Source organism: Arvicola amphibius, chromosome 13 (assembly GCF_903992535.2).
Source record: "Arvicola amphibius chromosome 13, mArvAmp1.2, whole genome shotgun sequence".
Lineage (NCBI taxonomy): Eukaryota > Metazoa > Chordata > Mammalia > Rodentia > Cricetidae > Arvicola > Arvicola amphibius.
Window position 1 is genome coordinate 4,897,052 of NC_052059.1, and position 21,244 is coordinate 4,918,295.

Consider the following 21,244-nt stretch of genomic DNA (forward strand, 5'->3'; position numbering starts at 1 on the left):
CTCCGTGCTCCCTCGACTTATTTTTCCCTCTTCTTACATGCCACGCCTATTATTTACTGGTGTTTTTCTGATCAGCTGTAATCTTTTGAAGCAGCACCGCTTAATCTTGTAAGAACACAGGAATCACCTGGGCCTTCCAAGGGGCTGCGAGGAAGGAACACACTTTTGCATCCAGCCCTGAAAACGACTTGGGAGGACTGAGATGCGGGTTCTGATACCCGCGGGAGACCTCGGTCTGAATGCTAAGCAGGAAGCCGGGTCCAGACTGCAAGCAGGGAAAGCCTGACATCCACTGGCCGAACACAGCTCTCCAACATTGCACACGAGTGCCTAGGGCCTTAGACGTTATTTTGAAGGCCTGGTCTCACTCCCACGCACCCCCAGGTGATCCTAACTGGGAAGTTTGCCCTCAGTACCTCCACCCTTACGGGGTGGATCAGCCCAGGGGTCCTTGATTAGCTGGACTGGGGCAGCTCCGGCTAGTCTCAGACTGGTCTGGGCGGACGGACATCGCGCCCAGTGTCCCGGGCCCTCAATCCCAGGACCCCGAGGCCCCGAGGGGGACCCTTCTGAGCTCCGGAGTCGGCCCGCGGGGGCTCCCCGCACCGAGCCCCCTGGGCTTCGCCGGCCACGCATGCGCACGGTGGTGACCGGCCCGAGTAACTGACTGCGGCTCCCCCCACCGGAAGTGGGGCGCGACGCACCAGGAGCCGGGGATTGTAGCGTGGCGGCTCGCGCTTCCCTGGGCGCGCCATGGCACGGGCCAGAGCCTCCGAGGGGCTGCTCCTGCGCTCCGTCGCGCTGTGGCTCGCCCTCCTCCGCGCCAGCCCGGCGGCCGCGTCCAAGACAGTCACCGCACACTTGGCTGCCAAGTGGCCCGAGACCCCGCTGCTGCTGGAGGCCAGGTGGGTGCCCTGGGGCCTGGGTCCAGCCGAGCGCCGAGACCGGGGAATAGCGACGAGTGGAGGGACCCTGGCATCTCCATAGACATCCCCCTTCGGCAAGGGGCTGTATCTATCCCGCGTCCCCGGGACCAGGGTGTCCCCAAATTTGGGGTCCACTCAGGCCCCGAAGTCACTAGGATGCGTCTTCCCCTCCCACCCGTGCGTCCCCTTAGATCTACCGTCCTCCGGGACTGCGCGTCCCCACTGCCCCGGCGGCTAGCACTGACTCCCCGCAGATCCAGCGCCTCCTAAGACCCCAGGACCCCCTGGGACCTAGAGTACCCTCAGATCCGGCGTCCCTCGGCGGCGTCTTTTGTCAGGTGGCTTCTTGCTCCCTCCCTCGGTGTCCCCAGGCACCTGGAGCATCACTGCTCAGGGCAGTCGCTCTACACAACTCCGCCACTCACTTGCCCCACCCGCTCGTGATTTTTAAAACTTCTCTGTCTTCGTGTCCCTGTGTGTCCTACCGACGTGGAAGAAGGACGGCACAGTTTAACGCAAGCTCTCTGCAAAGTTCTGGTTAGCAGATTGTGTTTGAAGCTCCTAGTTTTCTCGTTACACTTTTTGACTTGTCTCATTCCCAAGTTTGCGGTGGGATGGTGAGGCAGCTTTTCAGCGATAACCCCCCACCACCACACACACATCATCCATGGGGATTTGTTACTCATTCTGTTTAGTTACCTAGCAGAAAACAGACGTCTTTACTGGATTTTACCCTTTCAAATTCCGGTGAACAGAAACAGAAATGCTGCCTCTTGTGGCTTGCGGTGGCAAACCTTTGTAATCCGTGCAGAGCAGAAGGGTTGTAAATTCATGAGTATGTGGCCAGCCTGAGGCTATAAAAGGAAACTATCTGTTTTTTTCCTTTCTATTGGGCATAAAGTTCTGTAACTGTTGATGTGTTTATAAAGCAGCATCCCATGGTTCTAAAAATGAAACCCCATCACACTGTATTATCTTCTATTTACTGGCTGCTAGCAACAGTTTTTACTGAATAAATTATTAAAGCTTCCTCTAGTCCATAGTGTCTCCTAGCAGTGCCTGGACTTGGTCACACACTTAGTTCCCAGCTGCCAAATTTCTTTTTTTGAACTGTTAGTTGCATTGTCTGCTTTTTTATTTTTTGCAAATTCCAGATAGAATGTTCCTTAAAGCCCTTCACAAGGTAGTCTGGGTCAAATTTGCCACCCTTGTTACTTGTGCTGTGTTGAATGAGATTCCTACAAAAGTATGTCCACATCCTAACCACGCCCCCCCCCCCAAAATCTGCAAATGACACTTTGTTTAGGTCAAAAGTCTTTACAAGTCTAAGTGAGAATATTGGGGCATTTTTAATTATCTTGGTGGGCCCAAGTCCAATGTCAGAAGACAGATAAAAATACTTAAGGAAAAGGCCATGCAAAGATTGAGTTGGAGATTGGGTTAAACAGCCTCAATTCACAGAACAGCTGGAGCCACTAAACTCCCAGAGGCGAGGAGTCTGTTCAGAGCCTTCAGAAGAAGGGCTGCCCTGCCAGGGGCTTGATGTAGGACTTCTGGCCTCTAGAGTCGTGAGAGAGTAAGTCTGTAGTGTTTGAAGCCACAATGGTTTTGGCAGTTTATTATAAGAGCAATTAAAAAAAAATAGTTTGGTACCAAAATGTGGGATTTCAATGCAACAAGAATCCCAAACTGTTAAGAAGTAGCTGTGGAGCTGGGCGAGGAGAACTTTAAGAAATGTAGACAAGGACTAGACAGCTGTGAAAGACTTCCCAAATAATAGTGGTGATTCTGATAAGGACTCGAGGGTGTGGTAGAACCAGATGCTGTTACTTTGGAGAATCATAATCTTGAACAAAATATTGATGAAATATGAATATTGAAAGTAGTTCTGGGAAGAGTTCAAACGGAATGTATTATTGAAAGCAAGAAAAAGATGAGTCTTGTCATATACTGACAGCACTAGGTAATGTAGGTTCAACCGCTTGTGAACACCACCTCGGAAGCAATAAACTGGGCAGAAATTGCCCAGGAGACTTGAGGAGACTTCCAGGCAGCAGTCAAGATGCCACCTCAGCGCTCTTTGCTGGGTGTGTCGCAGAACAAGGAGAGAAACACTTTGCTTTCTGGAAATTTGGAACCTGTTTGTATTGGAGATCATGCAAAAACCAGGAACCGTGAATTGTTCTAGAGAGATGGCCAAGAGTCAGGCTGACAGCTGAGTTAACTGTTGGCTGAGTAGAGGCAGGTGATTCCTGGACCTGTTCGTTCATTTCAAGTGAAACTGGTCTAAAGACGGCAACTCTGGATCCACCTGAGTTCCTAGAGCAGTGCTGTGCTCAGGAAAGCAAGTATAATCCAGTCCTGTCTTACTGTGACTACACAGTGCACGTTGAGCATCCCGAATCCTGAATTCTAAATGGTGTTGACAGTGTCAACATTCCTCCAACGTGGAAAATTCTACACCTGACCTTATGGGACAGAATCAAAACGCAAGTGCATTAAAAATATTGTATGACTTTATCTTCAAATAAATTAAATAAATAAAATAATTAGACTTTCGTCTCTTCCCCAAAGTAAGAATTTTGCATAGGCAAATATTCCAAAACCTAGAATAGGAACTGCTTATTCCTATTATTATTCCTATTATTCCTATTGAATATACTGCTCAGGTATATTCAAGTTGTGCGTTGTTCTACACCTTGTCAAGTCCACTGAGCCTCAGATGCTGTTCTTTATCTAAAATTCTGTACTATCCCAGGTTTGTGTCATATCCTAGTTAGTATTGCTTCAACTTTTTAAATCTTGATTTTTATTTTTAAGTCATCAAGATGGACATTTTAAGGTGTTTTGCATGCTCTTCTATGCTGGACTAAGTAACACTTCATTTTATCTGAAAGGTCTTTAAAGACCTTTACCTTTTTTCTTAAAAAATTGGAGATTATTTGGGCTTTAAGCCCAAAGACCTTGTACAGTGTAACAATTTTTGTTCATTTTTGTATTAGGATTTTTGTTTTAAGTAATATTGTCTATGTAAATAAAGAGTTAAGTTTACTATTTTGGCTTTTGAACTTCTTGGTTTTTATTTTTATATATGCTATCCTTTGATAATTTCACATATCTGTAAAATGAATTTTGACCGTATCTATTCCCTGTTCCTTCCCCAAATCCTCCTGGAGTCCCCACCCATGTCCTCTCATCTAAGAAAAATTAGCACACTGATAAGAATCACTGCCACTGACGTGTGCATGGTGTCGGCCATCGCCTGAGCTTGGACAGCCTAGGAGCCGTACCCTTGAGTACAACTGGCTCTCCCCACTGCAGAAGCCATGAGTTATCTGCCAGAAGCTTCTCAGCTTGGACTGGGGCCTGTGAGTCCTGTTTTTGTCCATGCTGGAAAGTTAACCAGCTTGATGTTGTGCAGCCACAGCAACCGTGAGTTTGAGTTCAGAGGTCTTGTGTCCAGAAGTCGGTTTCACAGCAGGGATCCTCTGCCTCTGTCTTCCTATTTTCCACCTGTTTCTCAGTGTTCCCTGGACGTTTAGGGAAGTGGTAAGGATAGTCTCTCAAGGACGAGCACCCACAGATGCTCACTCTTTATACTTTGACCAGTGTTCAGTCATTGCATTAACTTCCACTCACAGAGAAGCAGAGTGCTTCTCTGATGAGGATCTGGGAAATGCACGAACGGCGGTGTGAAGGAAATGTTGAGAAGGCTGTTTGATGCTCTGTCCATTTAGTGAAGCAGTGCTGGCTTCTCCCTAGGGCCTATAACATGCCCCCAAGTTCCAAGTCTCTGCAAGGTCTATAGTATCAGGCACGAGTTTCCTCCTCTGGAGCGGGCCTTAAATCCAGACAGAAAATTGTTTATTAGCCCCTAATGCTGACGCTGCTGTTGAAACAGTGGGCCACTTTTCCAGACTGCTCGTCATGCATGTGCAGAGGTCACCAGTGGTTTTCTCCCCAAACAGCCTGCAGTTTGGTTTCTCCATGTCTGTGTCAAAGTCTTTTGTTTCTTCAGCAGTAAGGTTCTGTATATTATTTCTATGGAGTACTTAGAGTACCAGTTCTGTTGATGAACAATGGGTGATTTGTTTATTTACCTTTAATGCTCTTATTTTTGTTACCTTAGGGGTATTTCATGTAGAGTGAAAAACAAATTACAAATTCTAAGTTGTCAATAAGGAAAAGCCAGAAGTAATACACAGTGTTGTCTTCTTAGCATAATTTATATATGTATATGTGCATATATAATTACCCCAGGTGAGAAGGTCAATTTATTTTCATATTGTGTTACATAAATTGATATCAGTAATTTAGCATTAGTTTGGGGGGTTTGTAATAAAACATTATTTTGTTCTACAGTATAATTTATAGTATCTAAACTAATTTTGTTTTTATTTATTCATGGGTCATTTTTTTAACAGTGAGTTTATGGCAGAAGAAAGCAATGAAAGGTTTTGGCAGTTTGTGGAGACAGTGAGAGAGTTAGCAGTTTATAAACAAACAGGTAAGTGATGTACACATTTTAGCATATGAAATTTATACTTACATGCATGCATTAGATATATTTTAAGTGGTAATAGTTAAATATGAATGCAAATTGTGTTAGTGATTCTGAACATTAAATTGAAGGTTGGGCATGTAGTTCTGTTGGTAGAGTTGGTGCGTAGCAGGCAGGAAGCCCTGGTTTGGATCACCAGCATTGCCAAAGAAGCAGGCTCGATGGTGCGCTCTGGCTAGCCCATCGTGTGGTGCAGAAAGAAAGAAGCAGGCTTGATGGTGCGCTCTGGCTAGCCCATCATGTGTGGTGCGGAAAGAAAGAAGCAGGCTTGATGGTGCGCTCTGGCTAGCCCATCGTGTGGTGCGGAAAGAAAGAAGCAGGCTTGATGGTGCGCTCTGGCTAGCCCATCATGTGTGGTGCGGAAAGAAAGAAGCAGGCTTGATGGTACGCTCTGGCTAGCCCATCATGTGTGGTGCGGAAAGAAAGAAGCAGGCTTGATGGTGCGCTCTGGCTAGCCCATCATGTGTGGTCCGGAAAGAAAGAAGCAGGCTCGATGGTGCGCTCTGGCTAGCCCATCGTGTGGTGCAGAAAGAAAGAAGCAGGCTTGATGGTGCGCTCTGGCTAGCCCATCATGTGTGGTGCGGAAGGATGAGAAGATCAAGGTCATTCTGTAATAAACTGGGTCAGATGTCAACCTGGCTGCACCAGACCTTGTCTCAAAGAAAGAAAAACCCTCTCCAAAGTTGAAAAGATGATTTAATAGAAAGTGTGCTGCTTGTCGTTATATCAGCTTGACCCAGCTACAGTCATCTGTACAGAGGGAACCTTCATTGGAAAAAAAAATGTCCCAACTCAGATTAACCTATGGGTGAGCCTGTGATGCATTTTCTCAGTAAATACCCAGCCCATTCGGGTTGTTCCAGCCTCAGGCAGGTGGTCCTGGGATATAAATGAAAACAGGCTGGTTCTGGGCATGGTGGATGAGGCCAGACTAGTTGACACAGAAAATTCAAGTCAACCAAGGCTACATAAGTAAGACCCTGTCTCAAAAAGGGGAAGAAGGAAGGGAAGGGAAAGGGGGAGAAAAAGAAGGGAAGGAGGGAGAGAGCAGGAGGGGGAGGAAAAGAAAAAGAGGAAGAACAAAAAAAGAGAAAGAGAGAAAGGCATAAAGGAGGTAAAGAAGAAAGGAAGGAATGGAGGAAGGAAGAAAGAAAGAAGGGAGAGAAAGAAATAGAAAAGAAAGAGAAAGCAAGCAAGCAAAGCAATCCTTGGGGAGCAAGCCTATAAGCAGCTCTTTTCTGTTGTCTGTTTGTTCATGGTCTCTCTGCTCAGGTTCCTACCTCTAGGTTCCTGCCCACATTTCTGCCCTGACTTTCCTTCATGAAAGTCTGTGATCAGGACATGTAAGCTGCAACTGACCCTTTTCCTCCCCAGATTGCTTTGGGCCACTGTGCCTTAGCACAACAATAGAAACCCTAAGACACTGTTCTCAGCATTCATTTCTAAGGTACAAAGCCTGTAGGAAAACTCAAACAGTAGTGAGTGTATATTAAAGAAAAAAATCAAAATTGTTGAGTTATTTAACCAAAATTTCCTTGAAATAGTATTAGCTTTGCATCTAGGATTTTAATAGACTTTGAATAGGCTACAGTAGAAGTGAGCAGGGAGAACAGAGAATGCTCACATGTGCTCTGTGAATGCCCTTCGCCTGAGTCAGTTAACCTGTGAGGACACGTCCTTATCATTTAAAATGTAAAGATCACACATACTGTTGTATGTTCTGTGAGTTTGGACAAATGTTTATTGGCCTTGCTTTAGTTTTATTACCAGTATATTTTTGCTTTTAAACTCTTAAAGATATTTATTTTCTGTAGTTGCCCTAAAAAGTCAGATGTGCTTTCATCTATCTATAAATTATTATTTTATCTATAAATTACTATAAATAGTAATTACATTTTAAAGTATATATATTAATGCATACATTAATGTAGTTTTAGAGAATGTTAAAACATCAAAGTTATTAAATGTAGATTTAGCAACAGACACTATGGGGCTAATCTAAAGGAAAGTTTTTTAAGATTTATTTTTTCTTATATATAGTGTTCTGCATTCAAGTTCATGTGCAGGCCAGAAGAGAGCCCCAGATTTATTATAGTGGTTGTGAGCCACCATGTGGTTGCTGGGAATTGTAGTCAGGACCTCTGGAAGAGCGGCCCATGCTCTTAACTGCTGAGCCTTCTCTCCAGCCCCAAGGAAAGATGTTTTCTTTATGAAACAAAGTAGATGACAAGAATATAGACTCCATAAACATGAAACCCTTAACCATCTACACAGAAAACTTCTTACTCTAGGTGAACAGGTTTCTTTGTACTCAAGTAAAAGTGGAAGTTAATTAGTTACATGTTAATTTGCTGCGGTTTGTTTGGCTCAAGCAACTTTTAAATTTAGCAATTTTTTTTTTGGTTTTTCGAAACAGGGTTTCACTGTAGTTTCTAGAGCCTGTCCTGGAACTAGCTCTTGTAGACCAGGCTGGCCTCGAACTCACAGAGATCCGCCTGCCTCTGCCTCCCAAGTGCTGGGATTAAAGGCATGCGCCACCACCGCCCGGCTTAAATTTAGCAATTTTTATTTAATTAGAAATATTTTAAAAAATAAAGAGGTCAGGCATTCCTTTAATGGCATTTTAAGTAAAATATTTCTAAAACCTAGTGATTTTCTTCTTTTAAAAACTGCTTCCCTGATAAACGTTAGAATTTAAAAACCATTATTTTTGTATTAAGTGATGTTAGACACTGCTAAAGGATGAGTAAATGCAATGTATGTATTCAGTACTTTACAGTAGGTGGCAGCAGCTGAACACTTGTGCGTGCTCTAAGGTACACAGTGTGCGGACACGGATGGCACCTAGTCAGCTAGAGCAGAGCTTCTTGAACATTCTCTACTTGTGACCCTTTTTTACTCAAGACATTTTCACATGACCCTTCATTTCCAGCATATAGGGATAGAACCAAAGAACCAAATGCTTGATAATAAATTGTAAGGAAATTGATTTCAAAACAAATTAGGCATACATATAATTTTACCATTTATTAGAGAGGAAAGAAAATTTGAAGTTGAAGCTGATGAAATAGATGTAATTATTTGTCTAAGAAACAATCCAAAGATACACGAATTTATTACTTCCATGCCAAAGAATGATGATGAGAAAGCATTAAGTTTCAGAGCTGGGGGATAGGTCACTTAATAGAACACTTTCTGCTGAAGCATGAGAGCATGGTTTGTGAATGAAAACCTTCCCTGTGTTCCATGACTGTAATCTCCAAGACAGGAGGATCCCAGGGGCTTGCTGGGTAGCCAGCCTGGCCTGCCAGAGAGGTACCGACCAGTGAGAGACCTTGGTTCACAAATGAAGTGAAAGTAACTGAGACGTAACACTTAAGGCTGTGCTCTGATAACCACACATGGGTGCTTGTACATACATACACACACGTTCATGCACACACAGATATATGAACATACTGTATTCTATAACTAATCCATTGCATTTCTACAAGTGCATAAAATGTGTGTTAAAAACACTGCAATTCATAACACTTGGTAGTCTACATTCTGAGCTACTACTTCAGGAAGCATTCTTTGGCCTTGCCTGGCACAACAGAATTCTCAGAGTGTTAAAGTCGGGTAAGTGCTACATCTCTGAGGACATTAAACTATGAAGAGAGTAGTCAACAGCTGACTGCACTGGCCAACAATAAGTGTAGGTTTGCATATATTAGCACTCAATAGACAAAGCTTGCGCACAGTGTAAGAAGATGGAGAGAAATTGGAAATGACCTGCAATTTACTTAGTGTGCATAAACTCAATTGTTTTAATAGCATAAAATAGCCTGATCCCTCTATTCCATAATATAGATGATTTTGTTAGTTATAAAGTATAGGTATTACATTCTGTTTCTTTAAATTGTGCTCTTTGGTGATTTCACACATGCGTGTAATGAGTTCTAGTTATTGCCCCCCTTGTTCTCACTCATTACCTCTGAAACCTTTCTCTCTGAAAAGCCGCGCCCACTTCCATGACTTTTCTGTGTGTAACTGTGGGTGGAGGAAAGAACACACAGATAAAAGATTCCTTCTGGTTCATCTCCATTAGCACCTCTAGACTGTCCTCAGCTTTCTTCCGTTCTCTCCTGCCTACCCTAACCCCAAAATTAAATGGCCTTTGTATCCCAAAGTTTTAAAACAGAATTTAAAAGCCAATCTTCTCTTTCATGTCTAGAGAACAGCTTAGAGAAAGGAAGCAGTTTCTCAGTGTGCCCCATCTCTAGACAAAACTGATACTTCATGATGAAAGTCTGTAGAAGGAGCGGCGGGCCGCTTCCCGCCGCCCAGCTCCCGGATGGCTACCTGAAATAACACACAAATTGTATTCTTTTAAACACTGCTAGGCCCATTAGCTCTAGCCTCTTACTGGCCAACTCTCACATCTTGATTAACCCATTTCTATTAATCTGTGTAGCACCACGAGGTGGTGGCTTACTGGGAAAGATCTTAACCAGCGTCCATCTTGGAGAGGAGAGCTATGGTGTCTGCCTGAGGCATCTGCCTCATTGCCTTCTTCCCAGCATTCTGTTCTGTCTACTCCGCCTATCTAAGCTGCTGTCCTATCAAAGGCCAAGGCAGTTTCTTTTTGTTTTTTTTTTTTCAAGACAGGGTTTCTCTGTAGCTTTGGAGCCTGTCCTAGAACTAGCTCTTGTAGAACAGGCTAGTCTCGAACTCACAGAGATCCGCCTGCCTCTGCCTCCCGAGTGCTGGGATTAAAGGCGTGAGCCACCACCGCCCGGCAAGGCAGTTTCTTTATTAACCAATGAGAGTAACACATAGACAGATGACCCTCCTCCATCAAAAGTCAGGTTAGAATTGTGTTTTCTAGAATATTGTGGACATGGTGAATATACTTGGCTTGCTGCACCAAACTTGGTGTACTTTATATCTTTTTTTTTCTTTTTTTTCTTTTTTTTGTACTTTATATCTTTTCAGTCATATTATTGCTTGCTTTAGTATGCTCCTCCCCCTTCAACTGCACATTGAATCTAACCCATCCTGTTTAATAGCCACACCGTTGGAGTGTATTAAAGTGCATATAGATTCTGTCAGGGGCCATGAGAGTGAAGCGTGACAACAAGTGTCCTATTTCCCCCGACTTGAGGAATAGTTATCTGATGGAGCTTAATCCTGCACAGGAAAGGCCTGCAGGACCAGCAACTCTGGAAACTGTTGCTCACTGTTGCTAAGGCAGCTGGGTGCCTCCTCGATACCTGCATTGTAGTGTGATGTGTATGTGTAATCCGTGATTACATCTCAATCTTATGAGTACATGTGTCTGTGGGTGGTCAGGTCAGGAAGATGACTTTTCATTTGGCTGTATAATTTTAATATAGAAGGTATCTATTAGGATGTGCTTCAAACTAGATCTCTCTGTCCCATGAGGACTGTAGACACTTCAAAGTCTGCCGCGGTCTTGTGCTCAGACTGACTGCACACCATCATCTCACTTTCACCTCAGAGCGAGCGAGCTCACACTAGACTAAAGGCTTTTTGTAAACAGATCACAAGTTTAAAACCTTAGAGCTATGCGCGAGGTCAGCTGCAGACGTCCAGCCAAGATTACTAAGAAAAGGATGCCAATTCTTTGCTTGCCAGTCTGCTAACAAGGAAACTATGTCTCAAAGCTTATCTCACTGGCTCTGTACCCCGCCTCTGGTCAGTCTCACTCCTGTAACCTTTGACCTTTGTGCTGCCATGGTAAATGCCTTGGGTCAGTATAGTTTACCCTAGGGATGTGCTTTTGACCAATGAGAGGTAATCTTGTAATTTCTTCATCGTTTCAAGGCTCTGTGAAGAAGAGCTTTGAGGCTAGAGAAGAAGCCAGGAGAAGTCAGGAGAGGACAGGAGAATGAGACTAGAAGTAGAACAATAGAGAGACTGATCCAGAAGAGCACACGTGATAGTTTGTTGGCTCGCCCTCAGGTAGCTAGAGGAGAAAGGCCTTTTGCTTATTGTAGAGTCCGATTCTGAACCCTGAAGAGAGTCTTGGCACCGGACTGCCAAGGCTTTCATTAAGATCCCAAATAGATTTTAAGGGCAAGATTTTTTTAACCATATCATTCTTTTGATTTCTGAGGAAATACTGAAATAGACAAAATAATTATTTCTTTAGCAGCTTACCAAAACTTAAAATATGATAATTTGACATTAATTCAATTAGCACGATAGGAGGGATATGCCAGTATGCTGAATATAAAATGCTAACATCTTTTTCTCTTTGTAGAATCAGATTATTCTTACTACAACCTAATCCTGAAGAAGGCTGGACAGTTCTTAGACAATATACACATCAACCTCTTGAAGTTTTCTTTCTGTTTAAGGGCATACTCCCCGACTGTTCAGATGTTCCAACAGGTAAAAACGCCCCAAGAAGTACATAGTGAGGGTAAATACCACAGTATATGTTGAACTACTTAAAGCGAACATCATTGACTCAGTGTGTTCTACAGATGCGTATTTCATTCCATAACCTGTTGATTTTATCACCATCGATGTCATTGACTCTAATTGGAAAAAAAGAAATACTGTTGATTTGGAGTTAGGAAAGCATGAAAATACAGTGCCAGAAAAATTACTTATACTAAAAATTTAAATTCTTGCATGCACGTCTTCTACAATAAAGTTGATTTTATTAAATATTTCTTCAATTCTACTCACAGAAAATATTTTGCATTAATTAGAACAGTAACTTGATAGTAAAAGATGAGTTGTTTTAGCTGAAAACAGACAGGATTTAAGATGGTGTGCAAATGACGAGCTACTGTGACAGCATTGCATTTGCCTTGCAGGTTGCTGCTGCTGAGCCCCCACCAGACGGATGCGGTGCATTTGTGGTTGTGCATGGCAAGCACACCTGCAAAATTAGTGAGATTAAGAAGCTGCTGAATAAGGCTACGTCAAGGTAAAGTAACACAATAGAGAAGTGCTTAGTGCAGAAGAGAACTGGAATAGAAATTTTAATACTCTGAGATATTCAAAGATATCTGCATGAAGCTTTTTATCTTTTGAAGCCCTTTTATAAAGATTAAAAAAAATGTTGTAAGTAATCTTGAGGACACTAGGAATGTTTTTATTAGAGATGTGTGAGGACAAATCTGCCACCCACCCTCCTTCCGTGCTCACACCTTGCACATGTATCAGATGCTGTACGTGTGTCTGAATTTCTGTGTAAGGAAAACTGCCAAAAAATAGTGGCCTAAAGCAGTAATTGCTTTCTAAGAAATCTGAGCATTTCTTTCACCTAGTCTTATTTTATCTGGTTTCTTTTCTACTGTATCCTAAATATTTAAGTGGCCTGTGCCTCAGAAACTGAAAGGGTGAAGTAAATGATAGCAACTAACTTTATAGTAAAGGTATAATTTATATAATTTACTAGAAACTGTGAATAGCTAGGCCAGGGCCTGGACATGAGCTGTCAGAATGTGTGGACAGGTAGTGCAGACAGATCTGCAGGGCTCCTCTCCCTCCTGAGCCTTCCCCAAGGATCTCATTCATAGTTCTTGGTGTGAAACACTGATTTTGATGGAGGTCTACATTATAGTCCTTTAAGTATTTGGAAACTGTTTTAAGGGAATATGAACTATAGTGAAAATTTGCTTTAATTAAATATAAAATTTAATTGATTAAAATTATAATTAAAATTTTGTTATTTTATTGACAATGAATCTTAGTGGAAAGTAAAACATTTTTAATGGTTCATTTTGGATAAAACAAATTTCTTCTTTTTCTATTGCTATTTTCCTGTTTCCGTACTTATGTACATTATGAGTTCTCTGATAGAAGAAAGTATGAAATATCAGGTAGATGTTGGATACGCTGTTGACTCTCACTGCTTTTGAAAGTCTGTATTGTTTCCGTTTTAGACCCAGGCCTTTCCTATTTGAAAGAGATCATAAGTTTCCCACAGGCAATGAGAACTTACCAGTGATTATTCTCTATGCAGAAATTGGGACAAGAGAATTTGCTGAATTTCACAGAGTATTGTCTAAGAAATCTAAAAATGGTAAAATTCTGTATGTTCTCCGCCACTATATTAAGGTACATACTTTGTGTTATTACTGGTTTGTTTTACCAATATTAGTAATTTGTGTTATGCTCTTCTTTTCTGGCCCAGACTAAAGGTTTGTCTATTTTATTCATCTTCTGTGTGGAAGCCCTTTGGTTTCAAGGTTGCTCTGGGGTCTGATCTTTCTGCTTCAGCGGTGCACATTCTGCTCCAGTGTCTGCAGCTCCTGCCCTTTGTCTTCATGAGTTTTGTTTCCTTGTGCACGCCTGTTTCTTTAGCCCTTAGGTTTCTGTATGTAGATCTTTTTTCTTTGTTACTGCTATAAACATTTACATAGCTCTAAGAATTGCTCTAAGTTGATGTAAAGCATTATAGAACATCATATTTTAGGGAGAAATGAGCAGAGCCTGGGCTGCCCCAGCCATTTTCTCCACGTCTCGGGATGCTAAATCGAAGAGGATGTTGCAGTTGTTCTAATAGTTACATGTTAAAGACAAACAGCGAGCAGCTGTGGTGCAGAGGTCATCTGTAGGTTTATCTATCCCATTAATCATATATGACTAAAGTGTTTTTCCAGTGCTCCTCACTATTCTTATCTTTAAAAATTTTATTCTTTGAGTTTAGTTAAATCAAAGCTATTTACTAGTAATGAGGAAATCTTGTTAAGTAATCTTATTTTTTGGTAAACTAGAATATAGATATTTTAATAGTCCACATGAAGATTAAAATATATAGCAAAAGCATAGGTTCATTGAGTATATATGTTTTGTAAATATTAATATATTTCAGTCATTAATTCTTCACGTGCCTCTATGTCAAGTATTATTTACAAGGCAGTAATATAGAAACAGTGCCTTTTTCAGGAACCTAAATTTTAGTGGCAGGAGGTGAATAACCCATAGTATATTATGTTAGATGATAATAAAGTATTTCAACAAAAACGTGAAGATAAAGGAGGCTCAAATGACGGGACTGGAGTGTGCATACAAAGCATTCTGTGTAGCTGATCTTCTTGAAAGTAGAAATTCTCAGTCATTTTCCTTTCTCTGCCAGAATAGATGTATATTCATCAGTGGCAGTAACACACTGTGGGTGTAATTCTATGCTCGGTGAAGCAGACCAGAGATAAGAGCCACATTCAAATAAATGGATTCAGGAGATAAAAGTAGATATTTATCTTATTTATCTTCACCATGCTAATATGGCTGCCATAAGATGTGCATGTCTTTTGAGGATCTGTCTTAAATATTCTTTGGATAATATAACCAAAAATATACTTCTATAGGATCATAGTAACCATGAGGATGCTTTGTATCATTAAATTATGGCCTTCTAGTTAATGAATGACGTCGTATACACTCACAGTACTATGATACAAATTTAATCAACATGTGTTTTTAATGTAAATAGACTTCTCATGCTTCCTTTTGAGCAGATGCCCCTTTTGTGGGGAAGACATAGAAATAAGATTTTTCATAGCCCTCTTGGTCTACGAGCTCTTCAGTTCACAAATCCAAGCTACAAACGAGGAAGTACATACAAATACAAATTTAATAAACATTTTTCTTTTATTATACAGGAGACAATAACTTTTTAGTACCTATAATAGACATTGGTTATATGGAATTGCATTTCCTTATGAACTCTGACAAGATATGTGGCTTTATGACTTGAATATTCTAAGCTCCCAGCTACAATTTTGTTTGGGGATAGCTACATGAAATTGAAAACTCTTTAGAACATTTTCAAATTTTCATATTAGTAATTATAAATAACTCACTTTCTACATGCTATATCTAATTGCAGTGTTCCTAAGATACTAGAAAATCAAATTTTAGTGTGAGCAGCAGTTCTAAGTACTGTGTATCTAAAGGTTATTCATACATGTTACTATTTGAAAGTAAAACAGGCCAAGAAATAGGCACTCTGCTAATAAGCTTAATCTTAAGGCTAATAAAAATATTAGGGAAAAGCAATAGAGTAAAGGGATGGTATACTCCTGGGGTTTCCTGTAGGCAGAGACTGCTTGTTCGTTTCTGGCCACCCAGACCCAAAATAATCACACAGAAACTATGTTAATTACAACACTGCTTGGCCAGTCTTTTAAGCATATTGCAAACTATCTTTTATATCTTAAATTAACCCATTTCCATTATTTTGTATTTTACCATGAGTTTCGTGGTTTACTAGTGAGGTTCCCAGGTGTCTGTGTCCTTGGGAGGCTACATGACTTCTCTCTGACTCTACCTTGTTTCTCCCAGCATTCCATTCAGTTTTCCCACCTCGTTCTATTCTGCCCTAGCCACAGGCCAAAGCAGCTTCTTTATTAACCAATGATAATAAAACATATTCACAACATACAGAGGGGAATCCCATATCAGTTTCCTTCCCTCCGGTCCATCCATACACTTCCTCTCTCACATGTAGGAGCACCAAACTGTCCCTGTGCAGACTGGGGTTCAAAGACACATGGCTTCTTCTAAGAATTTAGTACACTTAGACAAATTAAAACCAGTTTTCTAACCTATGGAACAGAAAAACAGACGATGATGGTTACCATATGGAGGTGGGACTTTCAGGATGGAGGACGAATGAAACTTCGACATCTTCCTGAAAGTCATCTGCATTGCCTCCTACAAGGGGAAACATGACTTGCCTTGTTTGCTGGAGGACTCTCCAGGGACACTAAAAATTCTGATAATCCAAATATTGCAGATAACTCAGGTATGGTCAACTGTAGCCACTCTTTACTTTGTAGCCTTTGGAATATTTTAGTCATTGAGATACTCAAAGAAGGATCTAAGCAGGGTTTTTAAGGCACTAAGCACTAAGTGTTTTATTGTCTGTCTGTCTGTCTGTCTGTCTGTCTCTGGTTTCTGTTATTTACTTTTGCTTACTCTCTGGCTGTCTGGAGCCAGCGAGTCTTATGGAGGTGAAGGAGAGAAGTACACTTTGCTGCACTGGAGCCTCTGTTAACTCTCTGGAGCTATGACCAGAAAATACCTTTTCCATTTAAAAATACTGAAAAGTCATGACCAAGTTTTTAGTAAGGAAGATGTCATCAACAAAATTCTGGTTCTTTGGTAAACTATGTAGAGAGTCTGAGTGCCCCCCCCCCCGATAATAATCATGCATGGTGGTTAAAACTTTTGTGTTGGGCAGGGCTGTAGCCTGGTGCTGGAGTACTGCCCCATCCGTGCATAGCCCTGGGCTCAAGCCTCAGCGCCCAACCACACGCACACATGTGTACCTCCAGTATCAGTGATTCGCTGTAGAACCCTAATATGACATGGTACTAAGTTTAATGAAAGACACCTAATTGTCTCCTGTTTTTCTAAATGATTTGAACAGAAGCCAAGTTCACAGAAAATGCTCTTATCTGGCTATGGAGTGGAGCTAGCGATTAAAGATACAGAATACAAAGCATTGGATGATATCCAAGTGAAAAGTAAGATTTCTGATGTTTAAATAAGGCTCCTCTGTGTGCTTTGACAATGGTGTTCATGTAAACAGTGTATTTGGCCATGCCCACTTCCTCCACTCTCCCCTCCAGTTCCGCCTAGATAAGATCACCGGGCAAAAATTGGGAACTTGGGGGTGAGGTGAGACGGGGCCAAGGGGAGATGGGGAGAGAAAAGTGTGAAGGGGAGAATGGGGAGAGCTCGGGGGAATGGGATGCTTGGGATACAGGAAGGGTGGATATAGGAGCAGGGAAGCATATATCTTGTCTACTTCCAATATCCAGGAGGATTACTATATGTTTTTCTTTGGGTTCACCTTCTTATTATCTTCTCAAGGATCCTGAATTATAGGCTCGATGTCCTTTAATTATGGCTAGAAACCGATTATGAGTGAGTACATCCCATGTTCATCTTTTTGGGTTTGGGTTACCTCACTCAGAATAGTGTTTTCTATTTCCATCCATTTGCATGCAAAATTCAAGATGTCATTGTTTTTTACCGCTGAGTAGTATTCTAACATGTATATATTCCACAGTTTCTTCATCCATTCTTCCACTGAAGGGCATCTAGGTTGTTTCCAGGTTCTGGCTATTACAAATAATGCTGCTATGAACATAGTTGAGCAAATGCTTTTGTAGTATGATTGGGCATCTCTTGGGTAAATTCCCAAGAATGGGATTGCTGGGTCCTGGGGTAGGTTGATCCCGAATTTCCTGAGAAGCCGCCACACTGCTTTCCAAAGTGGTTGCACAAGAGTGCATTCCCACCAGCAATGGATGAGTGTACCCCTTACTCCACGTCCTCTCCAGCATAGGCTATCATTGGTGTTTTTGATTTTAGCCAATCTGACAGGTGTAAGATGGTATCTCAAAGTTGTTTTGATTTCCATTTCCCTGATAGCTAAGGAGGTTGAGCATGACCTTAAGAAAGCTCAAGTGCAGTTTGTGCCCCATATATCCTTGGGTATGTGGCCTGGTATGGGAGTGTCACCCACGTCACCCACTCACTAGTGGAGCACTCTCAAAGAAAAGTAGCGCTCCCTTTCCCAGCAGCTCCCCTCAGCTGGGAGATGTGCGGTTCCTAGCCCATCAGAGCCAGAGCTCCGTTTCCCTTTCTGGTCCATTCATGGTGTGCCTTTGCTGAGAAAGTTTGCCTCCTTTGTCAAAGTTGTCCATTTGACTTTCTCTTTTCCTACCAAGTGTGATATTTATCATTAGTATCTTTTTCCAGATATCTATCCCATCAGAAATCATAATAGACAGCAAAGTTTACCCAGTGATTGGATTCAGCCAGTATTTGGCCAATGTATGACTAAATCAGGGCACCCTGCATTTGTGCTGTAGCCCAGAGACCCCAGGCTTCAGCAGAGCAAGGAGGGAGTGCATGCCTGCCGAGTCTTCATCAGTGGGGTGAAGAGCGAGCCACTATACTCTTCCCGTATTGGACTTCCACACTATTTGGCACAAGAAGGGAAATGAGTACAATGAAGACCACTGTTCTTTGCGGCCGTGACCACGGTGTCTTTCTAAAGATCCTTGACTATCTTTTAAGATTGCTTAAATTGTGCAAAATCTCGCATTTGTTAGGGTATTGATCTACCATCAGACCTGAAAGTGTAAGCCAGTATTTCTTGTGTGTCCTTTGTCTCAATCATTTTGGTTTATAAAATAGAAAGTTGCTATAAAGTAATTTATATGACATTCTTTGTGTTTATGAAATATTTAACCATCTAAGTCCATTTTTTAAAATAGAGCACATTTATTTAGGATTGTAATATAGGCACATGCACATACATTAACCTTGTGCATGATAGAAAAGCAATGTAAAACTAAGAGAATTCATTTTATTGGGAGTTCTATGTTCTTTTCCCAGCCTACAAATTCTTGTTTTGTCCTTTCCTGCAGCTGTGAGTGACAGGGCTGCAGAGGAGACTGACGCGGGCGACGTGCAAGGGTTTCTCTTTGGGAAGCTAAAGTGAGTCTGGACAGACATGAAATGTGTTTATTATGCAAAGTAGCTAATGTGGTGTGTCATGTTGCCACATGTTCTTTCTCTATATTCTTACTGTCTTAGTTTGAGTTTCTATTGCTGAGATGAAACACCATGACCAAAAGCAAGTTGGGGGGAAAGGCTTATTTGGCGTACACTTCCACACTATCGTGATCGCTGAAGGAGGTCAGGACAGGAACTCAAGCAAAGCAGGAGCCTGGAGGCAGGAGCAGATGCAGAGGCCATAGAAGAGTGCTTCTTGCCGGCTTGTTCCCCGTGGCTTGCTCAGCCTGCTTTCTTATAGAACTCAGGACCACCAACATAGGGAGGGCACCACCCACAGTGGGCTGAGCCCTGTCCCATCTATCACTGATCAGTGAGATTAAGAAAATGCCGTACATCTGGATTTTATGGAGGCCTCTTCTCAGTTAAGGTTCCCTCTCAGATAGCTTTACTTTGTGTCAGCAAGTTGACATAAAACTAACAAGTGCACATACCATTTGAGATGCACAGTATTGTTTTTAGTTATTAAAGAATTTACAGACAGCTAATGTCAAAAACTAGAGAAAACAAACACAAGAAAACACAAAAATTAAAATAATCACTAATTCCACAACTAGGAATTCCATAACTGTCACTGCCATAGTGTTAGCCATGAGTCTTCCCACTCTCTCTGCACCTGTTTATAGCTGAAACAAATGCCACAGGGTCCACTGTTTACGCAGTGGAGCTGTAGTGTGCACCTGCTTTCCCAGTGTCCCAGGAGAGAACTGCCCCACTCATATTTCCGTTGAGTGTTTTAAAGTACCCAGTCATGTACATCTCCAATTTTTCTTGTCCCAACTTTCAGAAAAAAATGTCAAAATATTTGTATTTCTTGAGTTTTGATACATGTTTATAAATTTCCATCCTAAAATTTGCTAGTATATCTGCAATAGCACATGAGTGTATCTGCTTCCTAGAACTGTGCTAACAACATACTATGTTAAAATTTGTGTCAGTGAATGGAATGATTCTTTACAATTATTTCACTGGACTGAAATGCTCTGTAGTCTGAATTCAGGGACAGTAGGCTATTGACAGTTTATTGCAAAGATTAGTTTCTCTGTGCATACTTATTGGACTTTGAGATTCTTCTCCAATAAATTACTTATTCCTGACCTTTGCTTTTTTTTTCTTGCTGAATTTTTTGCCAGGAATTGAAACATTTTTCTGTGTATTGAATTATTTACTATCAAACTTTATTTTCTTATTAATTTTTGAAATTGAAATATGTTCAATATACTGTTGTCTAAATTAGAATTTTGAATTCCTTTTCTAATATAGCATCGCATCCCCAAAGTAGTTAGCAAAATAAAAATTTGGAACTTTCAATGACTTGCATTTAGGTCACAGTTAAATGTGTGTTTCTCCCCCTTTAATCAGAAAAAGATGGTTCTATAAACAAAACCCCAAATTTTATAGATCAAGCTAAACCTTAAAACAATGGAATAATAAACATAGCAAACAAATGAGTCAGTTATCAGATGCGCATTGTCCTGTGAGCCCTGGGGGGCTGTTCCTATTCAAACCACTACACACACTATTCCTGCGAGCTGTCATGCTGTTCCGTTAGGAACTCCAGTTTTAGTGGTTTAGGGACTGAGTGACGGAGTTCCCATAGTAGGTCACTAGTAACCTGTACTGTGAGTACACACTTAAAAGTATTTGAAAGGTGAGGACTATAAATATTATAATATGAAAATCACATAACCATTTGATAATTAACATTATATACATGTTTAGTACTAATGAGGACAAGAGAGGCTTGGTCAGTGGCTCAGTGTAAGGAGTGCTTACTTTACAGGCATGAAGACCTGAATTCAGATCCATCTGTATTCATGATCAAATCAAAGCTTAAACCTCTCTTAACTTCTCTAATTAAAAAAAGAATTTCTAAAGTATATTGCTTATATCACAATTTGTGGTAAATGGTAACAATTAACATTACTTAATGTTCTTATGCAGAGAAAGATATCCCGATCTCAAGGATAATCTGACAGGATTCCAGAAGTACCTGCTGGAGAGCAGCAAAGCACTGCTGCCTTTGAAGGTCTGGGAGCTGCAAGGTACAGTGCTGGGCAGGCTTGGCCTCTCTCCATCACGTCCTTCCATCCCCATCTCACTGTGATAGCTTTAGTGAGACGGATTCACCCCCTCTAAGCTGTATTGTTGGGTGGATTTTAGTGCTTTTTCAGAGTTCTGCTGCAGTTACCAC

At 41.5% G+C, this 21,244-nt stretch overlaps 1 protein-coding gene across 1 annotated transcript in view; it reads left to right on the forward strand.

The window, feature by feature from the left end:
* The first annotated feature begins 707 nt into the window (after positions 1–707).
* Positions 708–21,244, forward strand: part of Uggt2 (UDP-glucose glycoprotein glucosyltransferase 2) — a 106,541-nt gene continuing 86,004 nt past the window's right edge. Inside the window, exons 1-8 of the mRNA XM_038310088.1 lie at positions 708–905; positions 5,351–5,433; positions 11,756–11,886; positions 12,321–12,433; positions 13,395–13,569; positions 16,889–16,985; positions 18,903–18,972; positions 20,995–21,095. Coding sequence (XP_038166016.1) covers positions 754–905; positions 5,351–5,433; positions 11,756–11,886; positions 12,321–12,433; positions 13,395–13,569; positions 16,889–16,985; positions 18,903–18,972; positions 20,995–21,095 — 922 coding nt within the window. The 5' untranslated portion in view covers positions 708–753. The remainder of the gene's footprint in view (positions 906–5,350; positions 5,434–11,755; positions 11,887–12,320; positions 12,434–13,394; positions 13,570–16,888; positions 16,986–18,902; positions 18,973–20,994; positions 21,096–21,244) is intronic.